Source organism: Mus caroli, unplaced genomic scaffold, assembly GCF_978045245.1.
Source record: "Mus caroli unplaced genomic scaffold, Mus_caroli_1 scaffold_1, whole genome shotgun sequence".
Lineage (NCBI taxonomy): Eukaryota > Metazoa > Chordata > Mammalia > Rodentia > Muridae > Mus > Mus caroli.
Window position 1 is genome coordinate 89,699,396 of NW_028227256.1, and position 25,586 is coordinate 89,724,981.

General features: G+C 52.5%; 2 protein-coding genes across 2 annotated transcripts in view; one reads left to right on the forward strand and one right to left on the reverse strand.

The window, feature by feature from the left end:
* Nucleotides 1–1,291: 1,291 nt before the first annotated feature.
* Mab21l4 (mab-21 like 4) lies at nucleotides 1,292–11,211 on the reverse strand. The gene is made up of 6 exons (XM_021171425.3): nucleotides 11,100–11,211; nucleotides 9,899–10,648; nucleotides 6,339–6,564; nucleotides 4,784–4,937; nucleotides 3,219–3,575; nucleotides 1,292–2,397 (listed from the first exon to the last, which is right to left on the reverse strand). Exons 2-6 carry the CDS (start codon nucleotides 10,425–10,427, stop codon nucleotides 2,305–2,307), a joined length of 1,359 nt encoding a protein of 452 aa, XP_021027084.1. The 5' UTR covers nucleotides 10,428–10,648; nucleotides 11,100–11,211; the 3' UTR covers nucleotides 1,292–2,304.
* Nucleotides 11,212–17,458: 6,247 nt separating this feature from the next.
* Crocc2 (ciliary rootlet coiled-coil, rootletin family member 2) overlaps nucleotides 17,459–25,586 on the forward strand; it is a 58,522-nt gene continuing 50,394 nt past the window's right edge. Inside the window, exon 1 of the mRNA XM_085843838.1 lies at nucleotides 17,459–17,536. Within this exon, the coding sequence (XP_085699964.1) occupies nucleotides 17,459–17,536 (78 nt within the window). The remainder of the gene's footprint in view (nucleotides 17,537–25,586) is intronic.

The following is a 25,586-nucleotide window of genomic DNA, read 5'->3' on the forward strand; positions in this document are numbered from 1 at the left end:
TGATCACCCTAAGACACAAACTTGCTATAGCAAACACACTTGGAGTGTGCTGGTTCCACTCAAAAGTGGTAGCTAACCCAGTCACGTAGTTAATGGATATTCCTAGGTGAGGTGCATAGTCTTCACGATCCAGAAGTCTCACCAAGCACCAAGGCAGGTAGGGCAAAGTCTCACCCTGTGCTAAGCCTCTGAGCCCAAAAGCTTTGCCAAGGGCAGACCTTGAGATGGTACAAAGCTTTCTCCCTAACTGGCCTATGGAATGAGAGCATTTTATATACCTGTAGGCTTGTTCAATCTGTGGCCAACAGGCCACATGTGTTCCAGAAGAGCTATGAATGTAGTCTAGCTCATTTATAGACCATAATGTCATGTAGAAATGTTAAGGAACGGAAGAACTCTCCAGCGAGCCTTCCTGGCTCTGATCTGCATGGTACCATCAGCACAGAACCATTTTGTATGTCTCCCAAAGTCTGTCTGTTGTCCAGGACAGGAAAGTTAGTGTGGGTGGGATCAGAATTTATACTGTCCTGTTCTAAGTAGACACATTGCTTCTTGTCCTCACTTCTAATGGGAACAAAGAGGATTTACCTCATGCTTTGGTGCCTACTGAGAAAGTTCCAGAGACCCTGACCTCCTAGTCTACCATAGATTGCATGTGTAGCACAGCATCTTGGTGACACATTACCATTTGGCAATGTTCCTTTAGCCCTGACACTCACGGCAGTCCACCTGGTTCTTACTGAGGTTGTGACGGTGGTAAGCTTTAAGAAGTGCTGCATTCTGCACCTGCATCCTCATGTGCTGTGCTTTGGTGGACTATTTAAAGAGCAGTGGACTAGAAATAATCTCAAAACAGTCCCTTGAGTACTAATGAGATGGCTGAGCAGGTAAATGTTCCCCCTCATGACCTGAGTTCAATCCTTGGACTGACCCACATGGTAGAAGGAAAGAGCGGCTTTTACAAGTTATTCTCTGACCTCCACACATGAGTCGTGGCTCTCATGCATACACACACACATGCACATACATACACACACATGTGCACACACAATAGTACAAGCAAAATAAATATATAAAATATATCCTTTTTTAAAATGTAGTTCCGTGTGGTGGTGCACATCTTTAATCCCTGCACTCAGGAGGCAGCCAAGGATATCTCTATGAGTCTGAGGATAGCCTGGCCAGTATCAAGTTCCATGTCAGCCACCACTACTTAGACCCTGTCCAAAAAAAAAAGTGTCCTCTTGGCCTTTTCTGTGATCACATCTTCTCATCCTGTTAAGTGCAGCCATTGTGATTTATATTCATCACCGAGGAGGTGGCAAGGGTGGGCCTGGCTCTATTTCAGTCCCACACTTGAGACAACATGCCATTTCCTTTATGTTGGTGGCAGCTCAGGCCCTGGTCCTATAACTTCCAGAGCCCTCAGATCTTGCTCTCATTGTGTAGGTACTCTGACAAAAGCTGTTAGACACTGGGACAATGCATGCCCTGTACACATGTAGGGCCCTGGGTTCCCTCCCCAGAGCCTGGAGTGCAGAGTGGAGTCTGCAGTTCTGAAGCCGAGAGGTAAATGTCACCAAGTAATCAAAGATGATGGGGAAGAACTGTCTCTCAGCTGGGGTACTTCGAGCAACCTGGACTCCAGAGAAGCTGCTTACAGCCTTTAATGAGAAGATTAAATAAGTACGTATGGGGAACCACAGAACTCTGGGAACAGGGAACACTCCTCCAGTGACAGAGAAGCAGGTAAGACCGGTATGGGGGAAGGGGAGCTATGGAATTCCCTCTTCTGCAGAGTAGAGATGGCTGTCCAGTCTCTACCCGAGAGTGGAGAAGGTTTGAAATGAAACCATCCTTTGCACATGAGCCTTTCATAGTTTTGGGAGTCTATATTTGCACTGAGAGATACAGAAAGTAGGGGGACCCTCTCCATGGGGTACACTGGAGCATTAATGTGTTCAACCTTGAACACATAGTATTTCAACCCCAAGGAGTAGTGTGGAGCATAAGCAGAGCAAGCCCCCGTGTTGTCTCGTGGCTCTACCTGTTCGGCTATCAAATGGATGGATCAGTGGGTTTCTGGGAAGCAGATACCCATGCACTCCAAGCTCAGTCTGGAACATGGCAGCTGCCTCAAGTCCCCAGGGCAGGATACTTAGACTCTCACAGTGATCTCTTGAACAGGAGTCCTTAGGGACTAAGTACCTCCACCAGTCACTCAAAGAGACATCCCTGTTCCCCATTCCTTTTCCAAAAGTTCCAGGGAGCTCCACAGGTAGACACTGGATCTCCCAGCCCAGCTCAGCTGTTCTCATTCCCCATGGTCTTGGTCTTCTGGAAGATGTTCTGCATGGCTGAGATTCTGTCCTTATCCTGGATGTTGAAGACCTGGAACTGCAGTAGGCAGGGACAGAGGGTCACAGGCAGCCAGGCTACGCCTGTCTCAAGCATTTCCTACTTGTGGGTACCACAGGGCCAGTATCCATGAAGGTGAACCACTCCAGCATCCCTCCTCCACCAGCCCTGCCTCACACAATGTATCCCCGACACAGGCATGACTCCCAAGGAGACCCCACTGATGTACAACATCCTCCTACCCTGCCTGCACAGATCTGCTGAAAGCTTGACATAGGCCCCTCAATCTGGCCCAGAAATGGGGTAGTGGAGAGTTTTCAGCTCCCCAGCAGGCAGAGCTTCCTAAAATAAAATGGAGATGCCCAGTACCACAATGTCTGCTCCAGGACACTGCTGCTAGAAGAAAGAGTTGGCCAAAAAATGTCAGATGTGCCTTGAAGGTGGTATTTGGGCCTGGGATGGGGGTGGGTCCCGGCTTTTGCAGGAAGCAATGGGCTCTGAACGTCAGGCCAGAGAACACCAGGTCCCAAAGGTCATGGCCGATAGAATGCCAACCAAGTCTAGGAAATGGAACCCATGAGGTCCAGGGAAGGCCATAGCCCCAAGGTGGAGTAGGGTTCAGGGCATTTGTCCTGTGTGGTTTAGGGTAATTCTGTGGAACACAGGGGCAATCTTGGGCACTCTGCCTTGGATTCCAGAGAGCAGTATAACCCCCATGGGGTCTCTCTTAAGGTAGCACTTATGTCTCTGTGACCTCAAATCATCCAGAGGTCCAGCCATCCCTGGGTTCCTCACCTGGGAGGGAGAGGTCAGGGAGGACCTTGGCTCTGTCCACTCTGTCCTGCAACATCTGCACCCACCTTATCTAGTAGAAAATCAAAGTAGGCGGTGGCCCAGTAGGTAGGGTCGCTGGCTGGGAGCTGCAGTAGCGCTTTGACACCATTGTCGATGCGTGGTGGACGGCTGGGGCCCAGGTGGGTGACATGGATTCGTAAGGACTCTTCGGGCTGGCTGGCGAAGTGTTCTACTCGTTGGTAGATGGCACCAAGGTCCAGGCCACCATCCTGCAGCAAGTTGTGCTCCGGGTATAGGAAGTGGGGCAGCTTCCTGGTAGCCAGGCAGCAGAGCAGCACCACCAGCTGGCGGTACACTGAGCCCTGCAGGTCAGCCCAGTCCTCTGGTGCTGGGAATAGCGTGGAGGCCCACAGCAGCACTGTCTGCAGGACACAAGGCGGGACCTGTCAATGGGTGGCTGGACCAGTTCCCGCCCCCCACCTGCCAGTCCACCGGCCCTGCACCGCCTTACTTCCACCAGCCCCTCCTTGACATCCCGAGTGCCCTCCTACAGCTGCCCACCGCTGAAGCTCCCATCTCCTTCTCTGTCTCTCTCTCCCCTCTGGGCTTCTCATCACACTCTGTGCTGAACCTTAGTCTGAACTTCAGAACTCCCTCAGGACTATGGCCTTCACATCTGAGAATTCCTCCACCCTACGGTGTTTCTTCATGCCCCTCCACTGAGTTCATTCTCTGCAGACCAGAGGGCCCACCGCAGAGCATCAGATATCCCTCCTCCCTTCTGCTCCAAGCCCCTTACCAGATACCTCCCCGCACCCCATTACCCAACTGCAAACTGCATTTCTGTGCCCTCTGACCCTTTTCCTCCTCCAGCTCCTCTCAGTTCATTTGGGCATCAGGATTTTCTGTGTATCAGATACCAGTGACCCCTGGAAACTGGATCTCCACCTTGGACTGAGGTCTGAGAAAGCAGTGAATGGCCTAAGTTCACACAGGGGAGTCTCCCTAGAGCCAATGTCAAGTCAACTCATCTATCTCCTAACATCTGGACCAAGCAGAGGGTCCTGTCAATCATGAACACATGCTCCACGAGGGTCCCAGGACTTCATAGCCCTATCTGATTCCCCTTACTGTCCTGGGAACTCGGGATAATCGGAACCCTACCCCTGCATCTTTCTTGTTCTTCTCAACACAGGGCAAAGCCATAGCAGGATAAAGATGTGCCTGAGAATTCTGTCCCAGAGAGCATAGAAAGAGAGACAGTGCTCCCATGGGTACCCAGCTGGCTCCAGTCCATAGTGAAATCTGGCCAGGACTGTTCACAGATGTGGGTAGGACTCGTGCAGGGGAGAGGTCTGGCTTTACATAGCCCAACCCAATCATGTTTCATGATTGCAGGTGCTCCCACATAGCCTGTCTAGGAATGGGCCAAAGGCAGGCCAATATGTCTCAGTGCTACGCTACGAGACTTCCCTCGTGAGCCAATCCCCGGGTGAACCTGGAATCCTCCCAATACCTATGACTGCTTATCATGGGAGCTGGCATGAGGAACACACCAGGGGCTTGCTACCTTCTGCCATCTAGTTGCAAATGTGAGCATCAGAGCAAGGTGGTAAGCTACCATGCATACCTTCAGGTGGTCAAAAGTTAGGCCATGGTTCTGGCTGCCACCTTGCCAGCTCTCTAGGTTTACGCGGTCGAGAATGGAGAGGCTGTCCAGGCGGTGGCCAGGGAGGGAGCCTAGTGCATCAAGCAGGCGACTGAGCAGGTAGCCAGTGGAGATCCTGAAAGCCAGACCCAGCTGTCAGGACTGGGGTTCACAGTTCCCAGCACCCTGTTTACCACCAGAAAGAAAAGGCCTGGTGGCTGCTGCGCCCCAGTCCTAAAGAGAGCCTCTTGAGCCCTGTATGCGGGTCACACCCTTCCTGTGGCCATTCTGTGGCCTCATGCCCTGTGTCTCAGCAGTTGGTTCAGTTTGTTAGCTTGAACATCCAGGTTTCAGACTCCCCATCGAAGACAGCAGAGATTAGGGGAGACCTCAGCCAGCCCACCCTTTGTTTACACAGGGGAGATCAGTGGGGCCCCAGTCTGGCAGGGGGTATGGACTCCACTCTGAGGCTCATTAGGGAAACCAAAGCTTACCCCCTTGGGAGCCAGTGGGTGAGTAATGTGTATAGGATCCTTGCTTAATACAGGCTCTCACTTCTGTGCTTGCTGGGCCATAATAGGGTAGGACCTCCAATCCCTAGGTCTCGGTCCTAAAGGGTTGGCAGCGGTGAGGCTACAGGAAGCTCATGTTCTCTTCTTTATAAGATAGCTCTGCTCTGCCCTACCTTTCTCCTGCCTAGGTGGGCCCGTGGTTACTCAGCACATTTGGCACAGGCTCTGTTCTGCTTGAATGGGTCCACTAGGAGGCAGGGTAGGGGCCCACAGAGCTCTGTTAAAGTTTCAGAAATGGCACGGCAACTTCCTACATGTCACTCATGAGGAAAAATTGCTTCTAAGATGGCAGCACCTAGGGCATGTGTCTTGTAAGTCTCCTAGCAGAATCACTGTGACCCTGTAAGTATATGCCAGTCAATGTGCCAGTCAATGGTATCAGACTTGATAGGCCCCAGGTCCTGAGTCCCAGTTTAGTCTCAAATGGACTCAGCTTCTGTACCTTCATCCTGCCACAGACACTGATTTGGCAGCAAGTAGCACTCACTGAACTCACAGGCTTCTGGGAAGTCACAGAAACATCTCAGGTTGGGGAACATTCTGAGAGGGGCTCTGTAAGCTGGCAAGGCCACCCCAAGTGAAGGGTGTTAGCAAACCTCATAGCTACTTTCATTGGTGTGAGCATTCTCACTATGTGGAGACCTTAGTCAACCTCTCTGCTGGTGTTTACCTGGATGTTGGTGAAGGGCCTCCTCCAGATATCACCTAACACTCTAGATATCTCATAACAGCTCTGTGCTCCTGGCTACCTCCTGTGCAGAAGATGACCCAGCTATGCCTTCCCTTCAGCTCTCTGTGAGCTGTTGAACACTAGAATTCCTCCAGAGGTTCTAGAAACCTCAGCATGACACACATGTCCACAGGACAGAAGCGGATGAACCCCTCAGATCCTCCCACATGAGGCTCAGGGAGCCTTGAGGTGTTTCCCCTTCTCTCGGGGCCCAAAGTCCCTGAGTGCCATCTACCTCCAGTGCTGGGCATTAGCTGGTACCAGGTCCACCCCGAGGCTGGTAATTCTTCTCAAGATGCCCTCAGGAAATCCAAGCTTCAACTGGGCCCCCTCCAAGGCAGGCACCCGGTGCTTCTTCCTCACCACAGGCACAACGTTGAAGCGGATCTTCCTCCAGCCACTGGACACCAGCAGAGACAGACGCATCTGCCCTTCCTTCAGGTTAGCAGCATTCAGTGAACCTGCAACAACCCTCCATTAATCTAGCTCCCCTCTTCTGGGCCTAACCCTGCCTTGGTCTAGGATTCCATACATGCCGTCTTAATGCCCTTCCCTGAATCTTCTTCCCCTCTACCTACCATCTAGGCAGAGGTATTACACAACCCACCAACTGAGCTGGGCCACAGCATCCTCTGTAACAACAGCTTCCCTCATGAGTCTTCTCTCTGCTAGGCCCCTCCCTCAGTCTTGTTGCCTGAGCAGACTGCCCACACCTCCTAGACCTGTGGGATCTGTCCTTTGTTTGTGGTCATGTTCCAACAACAACAAAAAACCCAGCTCCACCCATGCTGGATAGAGCTAGGAGAGAGCCCTGGTCCCAAAGAAAAGCATTAGGCCTGGATGGTGCTGACCCAGTCCCAGCATGCTTAAAGCAGGTGTTTGAAGAGCTAGGCTGGTGGAGTTCCCTCAAGCTCGCCCGGACCCCTACCACCCTGGGCAGCTCAGATCCTGCATTTGCTGGAGGACTGTGATAAAGACATCCCATTGCTTCTCTCTGAACCTCTTCCGTCTTCAATGAAAACCAGTGGGGTCCTCTTGGGCACAGCAATGCATTCCAGGGACTTTGAACCCCTAGATACTGATTTCTGGTAAGGATAGGCTTTAGCCATGGTGCCGCCTATAGAGTCTGCAGACTCACAGCCCTCCTCCAGCCACTTGTGGTCAGGAAGGACAAAGACATAACAGCCCAGCTCACCTGAGAAGAAACAGAGACAGAAGAAGTGGACCCAGGCTGGATTTCTCCTGATCACAGCTTGTAACCACCTCACCCCCTACACTAAGAGCCTCTCTAACAGCTCAGGTCTAGAGCTACCCTGTGCATGCATGAGTGCACGCTGGTCCTCATACCACACAGGCAGGGGATTGGGCAGCAAAGCCTGGGAAAGTCCAGATAAGGTTTACAGGAGAGAACTGTCTGTGTTGGGAAAGGCCCTGGTGTCCTGGGAGGAGATACAGGCTTGGGTGGCTCAATTTCCAGGCTGCCAAAGAGGGAACATTTCAAGAGTGGCATGGCTGGTTGCTCTTCCTTTTGAAACAAAGCAGTAGCAGAGATAGTGAGGGGGATAACAGAGACACCCACACCATCACACAGGCTCAGGGTGGAACCATCCCCCACCTCCTCTCCCAATACTCTATCTTCCTATGTCCACTGAAGAATGTCTGTATCATAGGCCAGAAAAACCAACACTCAGGAAGATGGGTGTGATCAAAAGCCCCCCAACACAAGCCTTGTAGCGGGGTCTCCATTGCAAGACGGTCTGCAGAAAACAGCCAGGCCTCCTTGTGTATCCTGCCAGCACCCACTATCTTCAGGATAGCTCTTAGGGAACCTTTGGGATTCTCCATCCAATGAGCCTCAGTTTCTCTATGAGGGGGGAGAGGGACCCTCCTAGATCAGCATCTAAATGCCTATGTGTTCCTCTAGTCACATTTTTTTTAATCTGTGAAATGGCAGCCTGGAAGACAGCCAGCCACACCTGTTCTCACCAGGCCACCTCTAAGCCAGCCCTGGCTGGTCTCACCGGTTCCAGGGAGTGGATAGCTGAACCCTGTCACCAGCAATAGCTTCCCTTTTAAGGGATGTGTTGGAAGCGATGCCTGGAATTTCCCATGGGCCCAGTTCAGCCACAGCAACAGGAATGGGCCTATGCTGCGGAGTCTCCTTTCTCAGCCAGGAGGCAACCTGGCCATGCAAGTGGAGTGAGAGCTAGAGATTTGAATGGTCTTTGATGGCCCACAACTTAGAAGTCTCCTAGTTGCTCTAAAAGGTGGGTCTGTGCCTCAGCCAAGTAAGGAGCCTGCAGGAGATAGGGCCAGCTGGCAATGGCTGTGTTAGTTCAAGCAAGAAGACAGAAATGGTCATGCCAAGCCACATGCTGCATTAGAGGGTACAAGGGATAACCAGATAAGAAGCATGAGGAGCTGCAAGACACTAGACATTTCATGACAGCCTCTGGCCACCAAAGGTCAGTCTTCCGCTCTAGGACACCTGGCCCAGCAGGTCTGGGAAAGACTTCCACTAGAAGCTGCCCTCCTGGTGTTAGAAGTCTGTCTAAGAGCCCAAGAGCCTTCTGGATGCTGCAGCCCAGACTGCAACGTAGGTGCCCAGCTGTGGGTTCGGCTAGACACCATTTTCCAGAGTCTTAGGAAGCATGAGATAGCAGTCCACTATTACAGGCTCCCAGGACCCAGGACATGCAGCCAGACCAGGACTCCATGCAGTAGGTATCCCAGACATGTTACTACCCTCTGGAAGATGCAACCACCCCACTCACTGATGACACAGTACAAATAGCAGGAAGGTGACATGGGAAGATAAACACATGAGAAAGTAGCATCTGCCACCATCCTGTGTCTGTCTCCTCCCCCCAAAATCAGGACATTCAGTTTTGGCCTCCAGTTCCAAGGAACCTGATGTCCTGATGCTGAATCCAGGAGGATGAGCATCATCTATTAGGGTCTCACTGCCCAGCCATCTTTGTGTAAAGAACCTAGCTGCTTCTGACCATGCTGGGAATGCCACCCACCTGGGGATCTGACACCCCAGATAACATGATCAAGATGTCTGGCAAGAGACTGAAGCTGGGTCCCTGGCACATTTGAAAATACCCAGCCTAGAGCTATTTGGGGCTCAGTGTATCAAGTTAGTGACTCAGCCATAACTTAAAACAGGCACGCACACATGCCTGTTTATATAGAAACCTGTGCTCACGTGTGTGTGTACTCACGTGCACACTCATGTCCATTCACATCCACACACACTCACATGGATGTGTTTGCATCCTGACACAGACGCATGGCCAAATCCACACACAACCTGATAGACTGTGACTAAGGCTGAAGAGGGGGACAGGTGCAAGCACCACAACAGGGTGTAACAGGTAACAGGCTGACTTCCTGGAATCCTGCCAGAGGCCTCAGCAAGCGAGCTGGCCAACAAAACAGCTGGCTTGACTTAAACGTTAACACATTTATAAAGTGACACTCGTGTAAAGGTCTTCCCCCAAACCACCGTGCAGAAATGGGTCACACGAGACTCACGATCTGCTTTCTCAGAGATGCTAGGGGCACACAGACCAGAGGTAAGTCTCCTAGTTTTCAGACCCCCCCCCCGACACATGCACACAATGATAACTCACACTTCATTCATATGCACAGGGAAGATCCATACCCAGGAACCTGAATGCAGCCCACAGGGGTCAGTCCATACCCTCAGCACTCAAACACAGCAGTCACACATATGTACAGACAGCTGCTCACTTGTGTCCAGTACCTCCCCGCCCCCCACACTGTTACCTGGTGGAATGAGCCTGTGGTGCTTGCAATGTACAATGGCAGCCACCAGAAGATCTTTGAGGACACATAGGACTTTACTGGGTACAAGGTGGCCACAGCACTTGTCTCTGTCCTCTGAGGAGACACTGAAGATGTCAGCAGTCACCCATGGCTCCAGGCCAGATGACTCCTTGAGGACACCCAGGCGACAGATTGCAAGGCCATCCCCTGGCTCAGTGGCTTCTGACTCTTCGATCAGGAGAGCCTCCGAGTCCACCCCTAGGGGCACCTCCACATCCAGTGGGTCCTCTGAGGAACGTAGGGCAAACTGGAAGGCCTCCAGGTCTCGAGAATAGTCAACAATGAAGCGGGAGTCCAAGGCATGGACGCGTTCCAGCACCGTAAGCAAGATATTCTCCGCTCTCTGGTAGTCCTGGACACGGGGTGACTCCCGTGACTGGATGGCCAACAGGTAGTGATGCCACAGAGGCACCTGATCCGCCATGTCTGGAGCAAAGACACAGGGAGCAGGCATCTCTGAGCCAGGCATCCCTGAGCCGAGCAGCAGGCAGCAGGGCCCCGCTGGCCCTTGGGGACCGCTCTCGAGCTTGTGTAGACTGGCTCGGAGGAAGAGGTACCTGCCCAGGTGAGGAGCAGTTCTGCAGGCAGGGCTCAGCTCTCCACAGGCAGAGTTCCAGAGTGACAGGCTTCTCGCAGCAGGTTAAATAGCTGAACCAAGGCCAAGGCCTTTGAAGTGGGGTGAGTCAGTACCTAACAATTAAGAGTATCACAGGGGGCTGTCGGAGGAGGAGGCGGAGGCCCTACTCACCACTCTCCTCAGGCTCTACTCCTTCCTGAATCTTGGGCCCCAAACACAATGGCTTAACCCGAAAGAGGGGGTGTGCACCTCATGCTTCATACTCCACCCCAACCCAAAAGCTAGTCACAGTGTCTTTGTGAACTGGGTCTTCCTTGCCCCGCCTCCCTTCCCATGGCTCAGAAGCTCATGGCTGCCAGACCCTGTGTGGACCCCAGGCCTCGCTCAGGAAGCTTGGGAGAAGAGCCACCCTCAGGTCAGACCTGGGCAGTGTCTTCTTTGCATTCCACAGATACCAGTGTAAATCAACCCTCCTCCAGCGGCCATCCATATAATTGGCCAGCTCAGCCCCTCAGGCTGCCCGGCCATCCTTCCAGCCTCCCTCTGAGAAGACCTAATGCTCACCTGGCCAGGAGCTGGACCCTTCTAAGAGAAGCAGTCTCTGGCTCTGCCTCACGGCTGGAAAGTCTCACCATACAAACCCCTCCACACCTGCCAGTGGGTGCCCTACCCGGTGCCGCCTCCCTGCTCAGAGTTGTGCAAGTCCAGACTGGCAGGAGGGAGCCGCCCCTATCGACCCTTGGCCCCTAGAGGAGGCCCAGTGAGAGGAGGCAGTTCAGTTTCTAGTCTACAAACAGCCTACAGGTTGACAGCCCAGCAAGCGTCATTAGCGGTGCCATCTCTGCAGCCACACTGCGATGGCCTCAATCCCCAGGGAGCAGCATTGAGTCAGAGTTAGCAGATGGCAGGGTAGGAAAACTGCCCTGCTTAGAGGGGCTGCTCAGAGCCTCTGGCGGGGGGAAATGGGGGCTTGCAACCTGTGAGCAGGCCTTCTGCTAACCTCCTTGGGTAGAGATAGGCATCCCTGCAGCCTGCCCTGGCTCTGGTGATGGGGATGCCCAGAATATGGCTTCCCAAGGCTGTTCAGGTTCCAGAGGCCCGGCTTCCTCCACCTGTCACAGTGCATTTGCTATGCTCTACCCCACAGTGTCCCCACCACTGTGGTCTGTGGTCTGTGGGTCCCACCGCACTATAGAATCCATCTCTGAAGCCACCTCGGCAACCAGGCCAGGAAGTTCCTTCCTTGCTCAGAACCTGGGCTTTCCAGCTTTTCTATGCAGCTTCATGGGAGCCTCTTAAAGTCACCTATGAGACCACGCTGGCCCTAAGCAAGGTGCTGCCTAAGCTTCTCAACCTCTGTGCTGCCCTCCCACTCTGTGATCTGGTATGCCCGGCAGGCCAGAATGCTATCTGTCCTTTCTTACTTAGTCCCTCTGGTGAGGAGCCATAGTGAGTTCTCCATGGCTGGGACAATGACATCATTGTCACTGTCCTCCCCCCCCCCCTTCGTCCTCTCCGTGTATTCCACATCTGGGCTTGACGTCAGCATTCAGAACAGACAGAATAGATGTGAACAGTGAAGAGCTGGCCCTGAGCTCGGCTTGGACACATGAGGACAGCACAGGGATGCAGTGGAGAGAGGAAAATGGAGCTGGTGGCAGTGTTCGGGACCCACAGGGCAGACCTAAGCCTGCCACCCTGCAGACCTGAGAGTGTTGATTTGTAAAACAGGCGAAATGGCGGAGACAGTGAAGCCAGAGTGGTCAGCATAGTTCTCAGAGCCCACAGATTTCACAAGGTGACTAAACCACAAACGTATTGATTCACCCCTCAGTGTAGCACAGGGACAAGAACACTGGCTCCAGACCTCAGGAATTCTCAAGTGCTCTGGGAGAGACTGGCAGGGAGGGGGACATTCCAGTCTGAACGGAGTGCATGAAACGGATTTCAGTAAGTATGTGGTGTAGGCTCCCCACTGCCTCAACATATCACACATGTCCCGATGGCTGTCTACAGACTGCACAGATGTTGCACAGAGACATTGTGAGTCCCTGAGCTACCAGCTCTCTAGAGCACACCTGGATTCCAGGGCAGAGAGTCTTAGGTCAAGGCACCAGTGGCTGAGCTCCCCCAGGAGGCTCCAAGAGAGCGTGGTGGGCTTTTTTCTGGATCTAATGGCTACAGCTGCCTTGGAGACATCATGCTGCCTCTGCCCAGTCTGCTTGGAGATCCTACCCCGTGTTCCTTTCTCTGCCTTCTGTCTCTTAGGAGAAAACCTGAGGTGGCATCTCCCCTAAGGAGGGAGTCCCGACCCACAGGTTGAGAACCGCTGTCCTAGGCAGTAAGGACAGAACTATGGGGAAGACCAGTCTACAAGATGTCTTCAAGGCCAGTGTGGGTATCCCAGAGCCAGCAAGGCTAGTGTCATTCCCTAGCTAACTGACAGCCTGGAGCTGAGCTGCTGTTTGCTGGGACTGGAATGATGGAGATCCAATCTTAAGGCTGGTAGAGCAGAGACTGAGGGGAAGGCAGGATGATAGCTCCTAGGGACTTCAGCATCACCAACGAACTTCAGAGGGGCTCCAGGCAGGAGCTGGAGCTACGCCTTTCTAGCTGTTTCCCTTTCTCATACAGCTACATAGGCATGCCTACAGAGGGTTCAAGCCATAGGAAGTCTCTGCTTTCACACCTTCCCCTGGTCCCTCACATGATCTGGGGAGAGGCAGTATCAGAGTGTGGACCCCATCTGGGAAGGTTTTACAAGAAAGGGAGGCTAGGCCCCATCTATTCCTGCAGCCTGCCCAGCATCCATCCATAGAGGAGGAGGGGATCAAGGCCACTCGAGGAGACCATCTTCCCATCTGTCCTTCATTGAGTTCTTTGCTCCTTTTTTCTGCCCGTGTAGTTCAGGGATGGCGGTATAGTCTTCCTTCTCAGGCTTCACCTTCTCCCACAGCCCCTCTGTTACTCAACCTCAGGCCTCAGGCCTCTATCAGAAGGATGATCTGGGCTGGAAGCACGTTTCACATTGCCCAGCCATCACTACTACCATCCACTTCAGAACTCTCCTCTCTCCCTCTCCCTCTCCCTCTCCCTCTCCCTCTCCCTCTCCCTCTCCCTCTCCCTCTCCCTCTCCCTCTCCCTCTCCCTCTCCCTCTCCCTCTCCCTCTCCCTCTCCCTCTCCCTCTCCCTCTCCCTCTCCCTCTCCCTCTCCATGGTCACACTATGTATCCCTGGCTAACCCAGAACTCACTATGTAGACTAGGTTAGCCTTGGACTCACAGAGCTCCACCTGTCTCTGTCTCCTGAGTTTTCCGTATGCCCCACCATGCCCTGCCAGACACTCCTCTTCTCAAACAGAAACGGTGTGGCCATGAGACACTAGCTCCCCACTCCTCCCCAGCCTCAGCACCGAATGGGGGAGAATGGGTGCTTCTATCTGGAGATGTGAACTTCTCTAGGAACTTCATGTAGATGGAATTGCTCAGTCCTGTCTTGTTGTGGCTGGCTTACTTCATTCAACCTGACGTCCTCCAGGTCCATCCCTGCCACAACATGTGTCGGAACGTCTCTCCTGCTGAATACAGCACAGTCATTCACTGTATGGACAGGCCAAATAAGTCTTATCTATTCACCCATCAGCAGACATGAGGGTTGCTCAGAACATGGCAGCCAAATCTCTCCATCTCTGTTTTCTGTTCTGGGGACACACCCAGCCGTGGAATTGCCCAGTCACGTGACATGGGTTTGATTTTTGAGGAAGTGCCATCCTGTACTGAAGTGGCTTCTTATTTCACATTCCAGCAGCAAGGCCTCCAGTTAATCCACCCTGTCATCAGCTTCTTCACAGTGGCCACCCTAACAGGTGTGACGCTCATCTCGCAGTTTCCCCCGAGTACTGAATAAGGTCATACATTTCTGAAGGCTTTCTGCCCGTTTATATGTGTCCAACAAAGAAATGGCCATTCCCATTCTTGGCTCTTTTATTTTTTTTAAATTGAGCTGTATGGCTGAGTGTTAGGAAATTCTTACATAGTTTAGATTTGATTCCTCTATCAGATAGATGACTTGCAAGTATTTTCTCACATAACAACCCATGTGCTCTGTTTTCTCTTTCTTAATATTGCCCTCCTGTGTGTAATGATTTCATGTTGATGGAGTTTAAATTATCTGCTAGCGTTGACATCCATGTTTGTACGGTTGTATCCAGGAAGTCACTGTCAGATCCAGTGTGCTGGGCCTTCCTCATTTCATTCATTATGCTGTGGTCCTTGCCAAGCTGTGAATGGCCAGCAGCCCCAGCCCCTCTCCTGCCACGAAGACAGAACTGACCTAGAGAGAGGTTCCCTGAGCCACCCCAGCAGTCACTATCCAGGACCACCCACCAAACATCCTCTGAGTAGTCCGTGTAAGCACAGAGTGGGTAGAGGGTGATGCTCTCCTCTGCCCAGGGAACCCCTCAGGTCCTCCTTATCTGGACCCCTCAGACACAGCTGGGCTCCCTTCTTTATCCATCCCCCGCCTTATGAATTTCATAATTTGCCATCGCTGACCCTAACCTTCTTAGGATAGGGAAGGGACGTCAGAGGTCCTCCTGGAGGATCCTGTATGTACCTTCTGTGAGCAGGCCAGGTGCCCACAGCCTCACCTACCCTGGCCTCACCACCTCACTCAGCAGTCAGGAATGAGGATGGTGTCATGCAGCTTCAGAAGTAGCTCGGATGCCTGGCCCTGGAGTGGCTCTGGCATCCCCCGAGCACAGTTCATGTGAGGGACAACTCTCATGAAGAGGGTGGAGGGCACAAAGGAATGTGATGCCCTGTCCTTGCTTCCCAGCCCCGGGATAGCCTGTCTGGCTGGAACTGCTCTGGAATCTGACTTGCTGTCTGTGGTCATCTCTGTCCCTTTGGTGACTGGATGCCCCAGAGACAGGGTGGACTGCTCACGGGCTGAACTCACAGGTCCAGCGGCGGCAGCCATTGCTCACAGAGAGTGACTCCTGAGGGCAGCCAAGGCTGGTCTGGTCTGGGTTGCAGCCCCTTTGCGGTCGAGAGTGCATGCCCTGTAGGCTCTAGCAGGAAGTGGACCCTGTGCACTGAACTTGTTCTGAATCATCACAACCCAGACACTGTACCAAGGCTGACTTCCCACTATTGCCAATGTGTCCATGCCTGAGGCCAGTCATAATGATGTACGAGTTGAGTACCACAACTGCTATGAACCATTCTCCAGGGAATTGGGAATCCAGGGTTTGTTGTGTCCTGGGGCTGTTTCTGGTGAGTTTCCAGGTATGGAGGAAGGAATGATGGCAGGAGCCTCTCTGAAAAAGAGTCTCCCTCCAAGTGCAGAAGTATTGAACAGTCTGACAGACAGGTGGGCACAGATAGGGGCAAAATCAGTCACATGCTGGGAGAATGGACAGTGGGGACAGAGTATGCCCTTGACAACTGCAGCAGGACAGGAGGTCCAGGGTTCTGGGTCCAACAGTCCTGTTAGTTAGGAGAGGGGTCAGGCCTAGCCAAGGCCCTCCTGAGACACACTATACTCAATCTAACAGGATTCGTTGAAGAATATACTCTGGACTTGCACTGAAAATTCTCCTTGTCATCAATAGCCCTGGACCAGAAGCTACACTCACGGACCACATAAGGGCCCAAACCCACCAACCAGTATCCAGAGTGCAAGGATGGGGGTCTCAAGCTCCTGCACATGGCCAGGAGGGGTAGATTGGTGAACAAAGTCAAGGGCTTTCAGAGGGCAGAGGAGGACAGAGCAAAGCAGCTGTCCACTGGTAGAGCCCATCCTACAATCTAGAAACTGGATATAGGGGTCAGGAGAGATGCCTGAGTAAGAAACAGGGGGGCCCCTCCTGAGAACCAGCCCTCTTCTTCCTGGAACCTCTCTGTCATGCGCACACTGTGCCCAGAAAAAATAGATGAATGTGCTTGTGTTTTCTGTGTCAAAATTTATTGACTAACAAGAAACATTACAAGATTTAGCAGTTTCAATAACACATTTTACATCTAGTCCCACCTGCTTGGGTAGCCTGGCCTAAGGTAAAGGCAGATTCTCTTGTTCTAACTTTAATTACTAATGTTAACGCTGACATCACATAGCACACAGCGAATATATCTTTCTATCTGTATGCATATGCATGGGTTACAGAATGAATGTGCAGAGACGGCAGCAGAGTTCAGAAGGTCTCAGAAGTAGGTTGAGAGTCTGTATTGGTAAGTTTATGAACCAGATTAGTACCAACAGGGTAACTGGGGAAGGATGCTTTCTCTATGCGGTCTAAGTAGGGCACTGCAGAGCAGGTAACCTGCCAGGCTCCAAGAGGAAACCTTTGCTACAAAGGAAGACCTTTGTTCCTGGGGAAGGTCCGTCCCTCCCTAATCCTTAGACATCTGTGACATACATCTCACTACTGATCACAAAGTTCTTTGGCACATGAACTAAGTCAGTTAGTGACCTTGAATGGGCTTGTGGTCTGCACCCCTGGGTGTGATCAGCAAGCAAACAAGTCTCCCTAAACAGTAAACGGGGGCTCTAGGAAGACGCTGGTCCCTCCCTCGGGTCAGCTTCACTCCAGGTCTCCGGGGAAACCGCTTCGGGCAACAGTGTTCCTTAGCCCTCACAGCAAGCCCTTACTCCTATTTCCAGGGAAACCCGGGCACTCAGCGTCCTGGTTGCCACAGCAACACTCATGGGCTTGTTTGGCGTGTGGTCTCCACAATCAAGGTGGGGCATCTGGGTGCTCAGGAGCAAGTGAATTCAACGGGCCGAACCAGCACAGTGACTCCAGGTACTGCACACAGGTGTGGGGAGGCACACAGGAAGGTACTGGGTGGTTGAGGCTCAAAGAAGAGACGTGTTGAAGAGTGCAGGTACAAACTATTTGAGGGCCTGTGCTTCTGCCCAAGATGAGCTCCACTTCCAGCAATCCTGATGATGGAGACACCACGGAGCAGTCTCAGCTGGAGTTGGACACAGTGATCAAGGTCAGTGAAGTGGCTGCCCCCTCCGTGACCCCTGGAGAGCAGGTCTTGAGAGCACTTTTAAATAGGACGCTGCTCGCTGCCTGCTGCCCGGCGTGCAGCTGCACCCCCTCCCCCCACCCCCCACCAGGAGCACATTCTACCTGCGCACGTGCTCAGTGTGAATATGAGCGTGCAAGTGAAGATCTCCAGACAGGCGAAGCGGCTCAGAAAGCCAGCACCCCTCTGGAGCCCTAAGCTTGCAGCCTGCACACCAACGTGGAAGGGACAGGGTGAGGGGCTCCACTGTGTTAGTGGCTAGGGATGGGAGCAATTGAGTCTGAGCTTAGAAGAGGGGCTTCAATTTGGAGATAACCCCAGTACCCACTCTATAAACTGCAGAAGTTCCATTTCTATCTTCACAGAACTTACCTGTAAAATAGGAATAACACAACTGGCCCTGTATCTCTGTCCCCCTCACCACGTCCCATTCCTAAAAGCCCACCTACTTGCCAGCCCACATCCCTACACTGTCATCATCCAGCCACTCCAGCCAGACAGTCCCCGACCACTGAGGACTCACTGTACCCAAGATGGACCTGCTGACTCAGAGAGTTCATTAACCCAGCTCTCAGACCCTCAAAGCCATGCTGCAGGGGGTTGACGTGGTCCTAGGTAAACAATATATCAGATCCCCTGAGAGGAGTAACCAACCGCACAGATGGTGCCAGGTGGCTAAATAGCCTGTTAGCATCTTTGTACACATAGACATACACATCTGCCCACATAGGACAGACCGTGATGCAAACAGAGTATTAAAGTCAGTTGGGGTGGAGGAGATGGCTCAGTGGGTGAAGACAGTTGCCTCCGAGTCTGATGACCTGAGTTTGATCCCTGGGAGTCACGTGGTAAAGAGATCCAACTCCCAAAATTTACCCTCAGATATCTACACACACACTATGGCAATACACACCCCAAATCCACACACAACTAAATAAATATAATTAAAACAATAAGTTAATTGATGTAACAAGACAAGAGAGTGTCCTGGGTGGGTACTCTCACCTGAGCAGACACTGGCACATTTCTACCCAAAGGGTCTCAGGCTGAATTCTGACGGCAAGGCCAGTGATGGGTTCAGAAAGAGGGTCAGCACACCAGAGCTTACAGAACACTCACAGCCCAGCACCCATTGGATCATACATCATCCTGTAAGGACCTGACCAACTAGCTCCTCGAAGACTTGATGGTGGGAGGGCATGTCTATATGTGTGCCCACATTCTTGAAGTAGAATCCCAGAGTGATGCAGACATCTCTGGGCATGGTTGTTGGGGGGCGGGGGGCTCTGCATGTACCTAATCCCACTGTCCCTGGGAAGCTGTCACCTGAAAGTCATACCAAGCCTGGTGAGGCTTTTCTGTCTGCCCAGCCACACCTGCTATTTGCACAGCAGTGATTGAGATCTCTGTGCAATTACCTGAGGTGAACATGCAGCAGGCAGGCGCCATGAGATGCCCAGATAGCCCTATCAGACCAGTGGCAGGGCTCTAGGGACTTCCCCCTCCTCTGGCTACACACAGGAAACCAGGAGACTCAGAGAAGGGCAAAGCTTGAGTGGGAAAAGACTCCCACAAGACCAGGAGTAAAGGCTTTGACGTCAATCCACTCCCGGTGCCTGGAAAAGCTCCTCAGCATCCGTCTTCCTTGGGCCAGATTTCCCTTCTCCCCACTTCATCTGCACACATGTGCGCACATAGACACACACACACACACACACACACACACACCACTGCACAGTATCCCAGAGCACCCAGCCCCACAGGCCACTTGAGAGCTAGAACCGGAAGCCAGGCTTGGGAGCCCTCGGATTGGTCCCTGAGGGTAAGACATTGGCTTGGTGAGTTCAAAGACCCCCTAAAATTACCACACGAAAGGAAGGGCTCGCCATGCATCAGGAAGAGGGGCTTCCTGGATCCTCTCAGACCCAGAACGAACAGTACACCCAAGTCGGGTGGGATGTAGTGTGGGAAGGTTTCCCACTCTTGAGTTGGTTGCTTTAATGGCATAGAACTTTCCAAACTGTTTCTTTTGGGTAAAAGTTCTAGTTTCTGGGAACTTGTCCATTATAAATTTTCATATTTGTTGGCTATTGCTGTTGGCTGTTGCTGTGGTTTGGGTGTGGTTTGAATGTACCCCCAAAGGGTTCATGAGCTGGAAGTCTAGGGAGCGATGCTAATGAAGAGTGGAAAGTGCTTAGGTCATGGGGCATGGGCCCCAGAAGGATTCGGTGTGCTTCTCTCTGGCCCCCACTTCTCTCCAGAGTGAGTTGAGTCTATTTTTTAAAGGCAGCACATCTGTCTCCTGAGCTGTCTGACTTCTTCCCGCCATACACCCGATATTCTGTTCCTTCACACATACATCCATCATGAGGGCATATGCCATGTTGGGTTATAGCCGGACACCTTCCCAGTGCCCAGCAGAGGTGCTGCATCCGGCATCATGAACTCTATGCCTCCCACTTGTGTATAAGGGCTCACTCTCACCATAGCATCAGGATAGGATGTTTCTGTCTTATTAATATCATGGGGCCGGAAGCAGGGAGAACAGCTACCTCTGCCTCCCAATACAGTGTCCAGAAATCGAGACCTTCTGTCTAAGTCCAAGAAAGTACTGGGTCTCCCTGGCTGGCACCTGCTTCTTCATCTCCTTGGCTGGTAACATACAGTCTTGTCTATAAAACACCATGATCAAAGCAACTTGGAGAAGCATTTTACAGCTTGTAGTCCATCTTCCTGGAAGTCAGAGAATGAACCTGGAGGCAGGAACTGATGCGAGGCCATGGGGAAGGGCTCCTTACTGCTTGCTCAGTCTGCTTTCATATACTGTTCATGACCCTTGCCCAGGGGTGGAACTGTCCTCAGTGCACTGGGCCCTCCCATGTCCATCATTGATCCAGACAGACTTGCATACAGGCCAACCTTATAAAGGCATTCTTTCAGTTAAGATTTACCCTCCTCAGATATGTCCAGGTTTGTGTCACGTTGACAAAATGCAGCCAGCACATTCCATTTTATGTTTTTATATTTAACCAACCCACACATTGATTTTTTCCTTTGTTTTTAATTTGTGGTTTTGTCCATCTCATTTGAGATATGTGTGTGTGTGTGTGGCTGGCTCACTGACTTTCAGTCTTTTTTCAATTTTCAATCTGTAATAAAATATAAATAACATAAACCCTACCCTTTTGCCTATCTTAAAGTGCAGTTTCGGTAGCAGAATTTGCACTATTCCCAACCATTACCAGCATCTGGCCCCAAAATGGTTTCATCTTCTTAAACTGTCATCGCCATCAAACACCAACTCTCCCTGGCCATGGCAGCCACCAGCCTGCTCCCTGACTCTGTGTATCCGGCAGTTCTAGGAATCTCATGGGAACTGAACTGAATCTGTCAGCTTATTCCACTTAGCACAGTGTCCCAGAGGTCCTCCTATGTCACAGCATGGCTGAGCAGCAGTCCCTCCTGCGGGGGACCACGCGTCGCTCACCACTCACTGGGTTTCCCTCCATGGACCACTGACCTGCCTTCCCACTGTGAGCAATGCTACCGTCAGCAGGGTGCAGGTCCATCTGTCTGGGCCTCTGGTATCCTTTTTGTGGTGTCTGTTCTAGAAGGGCTGTGGGCTCTAGCTCTAATTCTACACGCATCTTTTTTTTTTTTAAGATTTATTATTTATTTAATGTATATGAGTACACAGTAGCTGTCTTCAGACACACCAGAAGAGGGCATCAGATCCCATTACAGATGGTTGAGCCACCATGTGGTTGCTGGGGACTGAACTCAGGACCCCTGGAAGAGCAATCAGTGCTCTTAAAACCGCTGAGCCATCTCTCCAGCCCCTACACGAACCTTTAAGGAGCGTCCACCTTATTTTCCTGCAGTGGCTCTGCTACTTTACATCGCTGCTTTCTTCTGCGTTTAAAGCCAGACTTCAGCTGTAGGAACTGTTTTCTCTCACTCAGCTCAGCTGTGGGTGGCAAGCATGACTTTAACCCTCTGGATTCACCTGTTCTAACACTAGCTTCCCAGGGGTAGTGGCTAGGGCTCAGCCTCACAGGATGAAGCACTTCTGACACCATCATAGACTGCCCTCTGCCCTCTGTCCTCTGACTGGCCAGTTAAACCCGAGGTCTCCTTGAGCTCAGTCACCTGCACAGCACTTGGCACTCAGGCTTTAACTTAACCATCCACTCTGTGGATCAAGGACACCCACAAAGAAGTAGGGCAGGTACGGGGAGGGGCGTAGAGCGAAAGCACCCCGTTGAGGTACATGCCATCCCAGCCCTGCATCTACACCAGGCCCCTCATTAGGGTTTTCATGGGTGCCTCCTGTGTAATACTACTGATTAAATCCCCAGTGACTTAAGTACTAGATCACCAGATGTCTTGGAGGTGGGCAGAAAGATCCAGAGCTCTCCTTGGTCATCCTGGAGCTCACAGGGACCCAACCACCCCTCTCTCACTCCCCCTTCAAAGTCAGGCTTCACTCCACAGATCAAGGGTACAAGGTCCCAGGAGTGCAGGCCCACCCAGGACAGGAGCCCACAGTGGTCCAAGTGTGGCCTGGATTCAATGCTAATCACATGCCATCCAGGGAAGGAAGTACCGACTATCTCTGTCCCCAGAGCCACATGTCCAGACACCAGTGCCACTGCGCTGACCAGACATATCCTCTTTCAGACCTTCTTTCTCATGGTCCAGACAGAGGCTCAGCCTCCTCACCAGAATATGCTAATCCCTGACAATGGCACTCAGGTTTTTTCTCCTGTCTCGCCCACCCCTCTCTCTGCTCTCTCCTCACCCTGTGTTCTTTATCCCGGGCCCTTGCTTGCACTGCATTGCAGGCTGACCACCTTCCCCAGGAAGCCCGTGTGGGTATCAGGACATAGAAGCAGACAAGACAGACAGCCTCCTCACCCTGCTGAGCAGTCCCTGCTGTGAGTCATTTTGTTGTTAGTGATTCACACCTTTGGCGGTTCCAATAAGGCTTTCAATGACTTGTGCTGGGAACTTGTCTGAGCCTGTTTGTGTGCCAAGCATTGTGCTCGGGATGGACGGGTGAGTTGTCCCCCTTCGTCTTCATCCCCTGCTTCAACATCTAGGCCCCTTGTGACTTTGCAAGCTTCTGCTCTAAGGGCAATGTCCCAGCTTGGCAGGCACAGTGTGGATGTGGGAAGGGGAGCCTATCAAACACAGGAGTAGACATTACCAGGTACAGAGCCCATTAGACATCCTGACCAAACCCTCTACAGAAGGCCAAAGTGATCTGAGCCTCCAGCTGGCCTGCTCATGGCCATGCTAGTTTACTGAAGGAATGCAGGAGGATCCATGGGCATCCAATCAGGTGCATACTAGTCAGGTGACTGTCTAGAGATCTGCACGCCTAGTCTCACAAGTGTTTGGGAGCTCAGAGCTGAGTCTCAGTCCTAGCACAGACCCTGTCAGCAGTCCCAAATAGTCTCACACAGGGAAAGAAGGGCAGAGTTTCTAAGTCAAGCTATCTTATTTTAAAACATCTGCTCCTGGATTATAGCTAGTGCTAAGACACTTCAACCCACTTAATCTGCCACAACTTACACACTGTCACAGGTTCTCTTCTTACTATCTCTAATGTTGGAGTCCCTGAGCCCAGCCTCAATTCCAGAAGTTGGGCAAGACCGGCAGTCCTCCTGCAGTACCAGAAAGGGCCACACGGGAGCACTGTTGGAGCTCAGCACACAGCATTAGCAGCAGGCCTAGCCACCCCTGAACTGCACTGGGTTGTAGGACATTTCTCCACTCCACATCAGACACCCAGCCCAGTCCTGAGATAGTATCCAAGTTACACTGGGCTTGACGGTTGGATACCCTCTCCCTCAGAGATTTTAAATGGAGGTTTGGGGGTCCTGCCCTTATTGCTTGCTGCTGAGTTCTTTATTTGGAAGGTACCAGTTAGTCCTGCCTTTCTCCGTACCTGAAGTGGCCAAGTCCCTTTTGAAATTCATTCTGCTCTCCCCTGGGGGCCAGGACCTAGACCGTCCACCTGTCTGTGGCCACACTCATGAACAAGAGACAGTGAATTAGCTCATGTGTTTTGCCATTTCTGCTTACTGACCACCATGCCTGCCACAGGAAGACCCTGCAGGGCTTTAGGGAGTGGACCAGCGCTGCTGGCACTGTAAAAGGACCCCAGAAAGTCCACCAAGGACTAACTCTGGGGCGGGAGGAGCAGTTGGGACTTCACATTCATACCTTGGCCTTGGCAGTACCTGTTTAGTTTGGCTGGGAAAACAGAAAGCAGCCCTCACCTCCTCAGTTGCATCTGGACAGAGTTTAATGGGTTTGGTTTGGTTTGGTTTGGTTTCTCCTCTATCTGGAAGGAGAGCGCTGGCCTCACCTGCTGGGGATCATTTCTAGTACCTGCCAGGTCCCAGTTGGGCTGACTCTTAGGCCAAGAGGGGGAACACCTGAATGCTCTATTCTGTCCCCACTGCTTGAAGCAGCCATGAAAGGACACCCTACCCCTGCATCCTCACCCCCCTCCATACCTCCCCCCACTTCACCCTTGTGGTGAACAGACTTGATACTTCTTCCCACCCAACCTAGACAGCAGCTCTGAGAGCTGAGAGAGGCCTTGCACCTCAGAGTCTGGGCCGATCGGCCCCTGCCCTTCCTTACCAGTGGTTGTGCTTGGGTATTGCTTGGCTTCACCTGCAGAGTGACCCCCGTCCCAGATCTGGAAGGGACACACATAGATGGGCCATGCCTGTGGAACAGGGTTGGAGGATAAGATGCCCCCCCTCCCCAAGTTGGAGCCTATCCTTGTGATGGGCTCTTATCCTGGTTTCAGACTCGAATTGAGGGCTGAAGCCCTGTCTCTGGGCTGAGTTTCCCCATCTGCAACAACCGCTGCCACCCCCTACCCCCTTAATGTTTGAGTCAAGATCCAGAATGGGGGAGGGTAGGTACCCTGTCCTCAGAACTCCCCACTCCAGTCAGTCTCCAGGCAAGGATAAAAGTGCAGCGTGAGGTTCCTAGGCCACAGGGACATAGAGCGGCTAGCTAAATTCACAGATGGTATCAGGACATATCCTTGAGCACAGTGTGTTGATGGCACAGCGGGGGGGGGGGGGGGTCCTCTGTTCTCTTAGTCCTGCTCTGACAAAGAGGGTGCGATAGAGAGGCCTGTCCCCTAGATAGGACTCCCTCAACAGGACCACAGCCAAGTGGGAGGCATGGTGTCTGTCCCCACTGAGCCTCCAACACACCCATTTGGAGCTAGATCTAAATGCATAGTCTACTGACAGGGACATTGGCCTCCCTAAGGTCTTCGGCATAGGTCGAGCTGACACTGAGGGCAGTAGGAAGAAAAAAAAAAACATAGCAAAAACTCTCTGAATCTGAGGTCTTTTAGAAAAGTGACCGTGGAGATCCCTTTTGTCCAGCCTTGGTGTCCTTCCCACAATCCGAGCCCCACCCCCACCCCAGGCTATCCAGGCTTCCCGCTGCTGCGTTCTAGATCCTTCCCCTGGCCCTAAAGATGGTGACCCACCCAGGCTGGGGAGCCACTGGTGGTAGCAATGGACAGAGCCTGCGGGGCAGAAGCTGGAAAGTCTCCTAGCCCCACTCCCTACCACGACCTGACTTGGGTATGGGGAAGGAGGCGGTCCCGGGTGTGGTCCCAGGAGATCCAAGCCCGGGTCAGCACAGACCCTTGCACGTTGTAACAGAGCCCCGCGCCCCTCCCCCGCGCCATTTGCGTGGAGGCGGGGCGGCCCTCGTTTGCAATCCTCCCGCGCGCGCCGGGGACTGGAGGCGGGAGGGGAGGGCTGGCTGCCAGGGACGCGCCCCTCCCGCTCCCCCTCCGCACCCCTCCTGCTCTGGCTGGGCGTCGACCCATCGCAGGCACCGGGCCACAGCTGGAACCTATTACGCCCCCAGCGCCTCTCGGGACGTCCCGGCTAATAAGTGACCCTCTGTAAACGTTAGGAATGAGTCAAGTTTGTGCTGCGCCGCTGCTTTCCCGTTAGCGGGT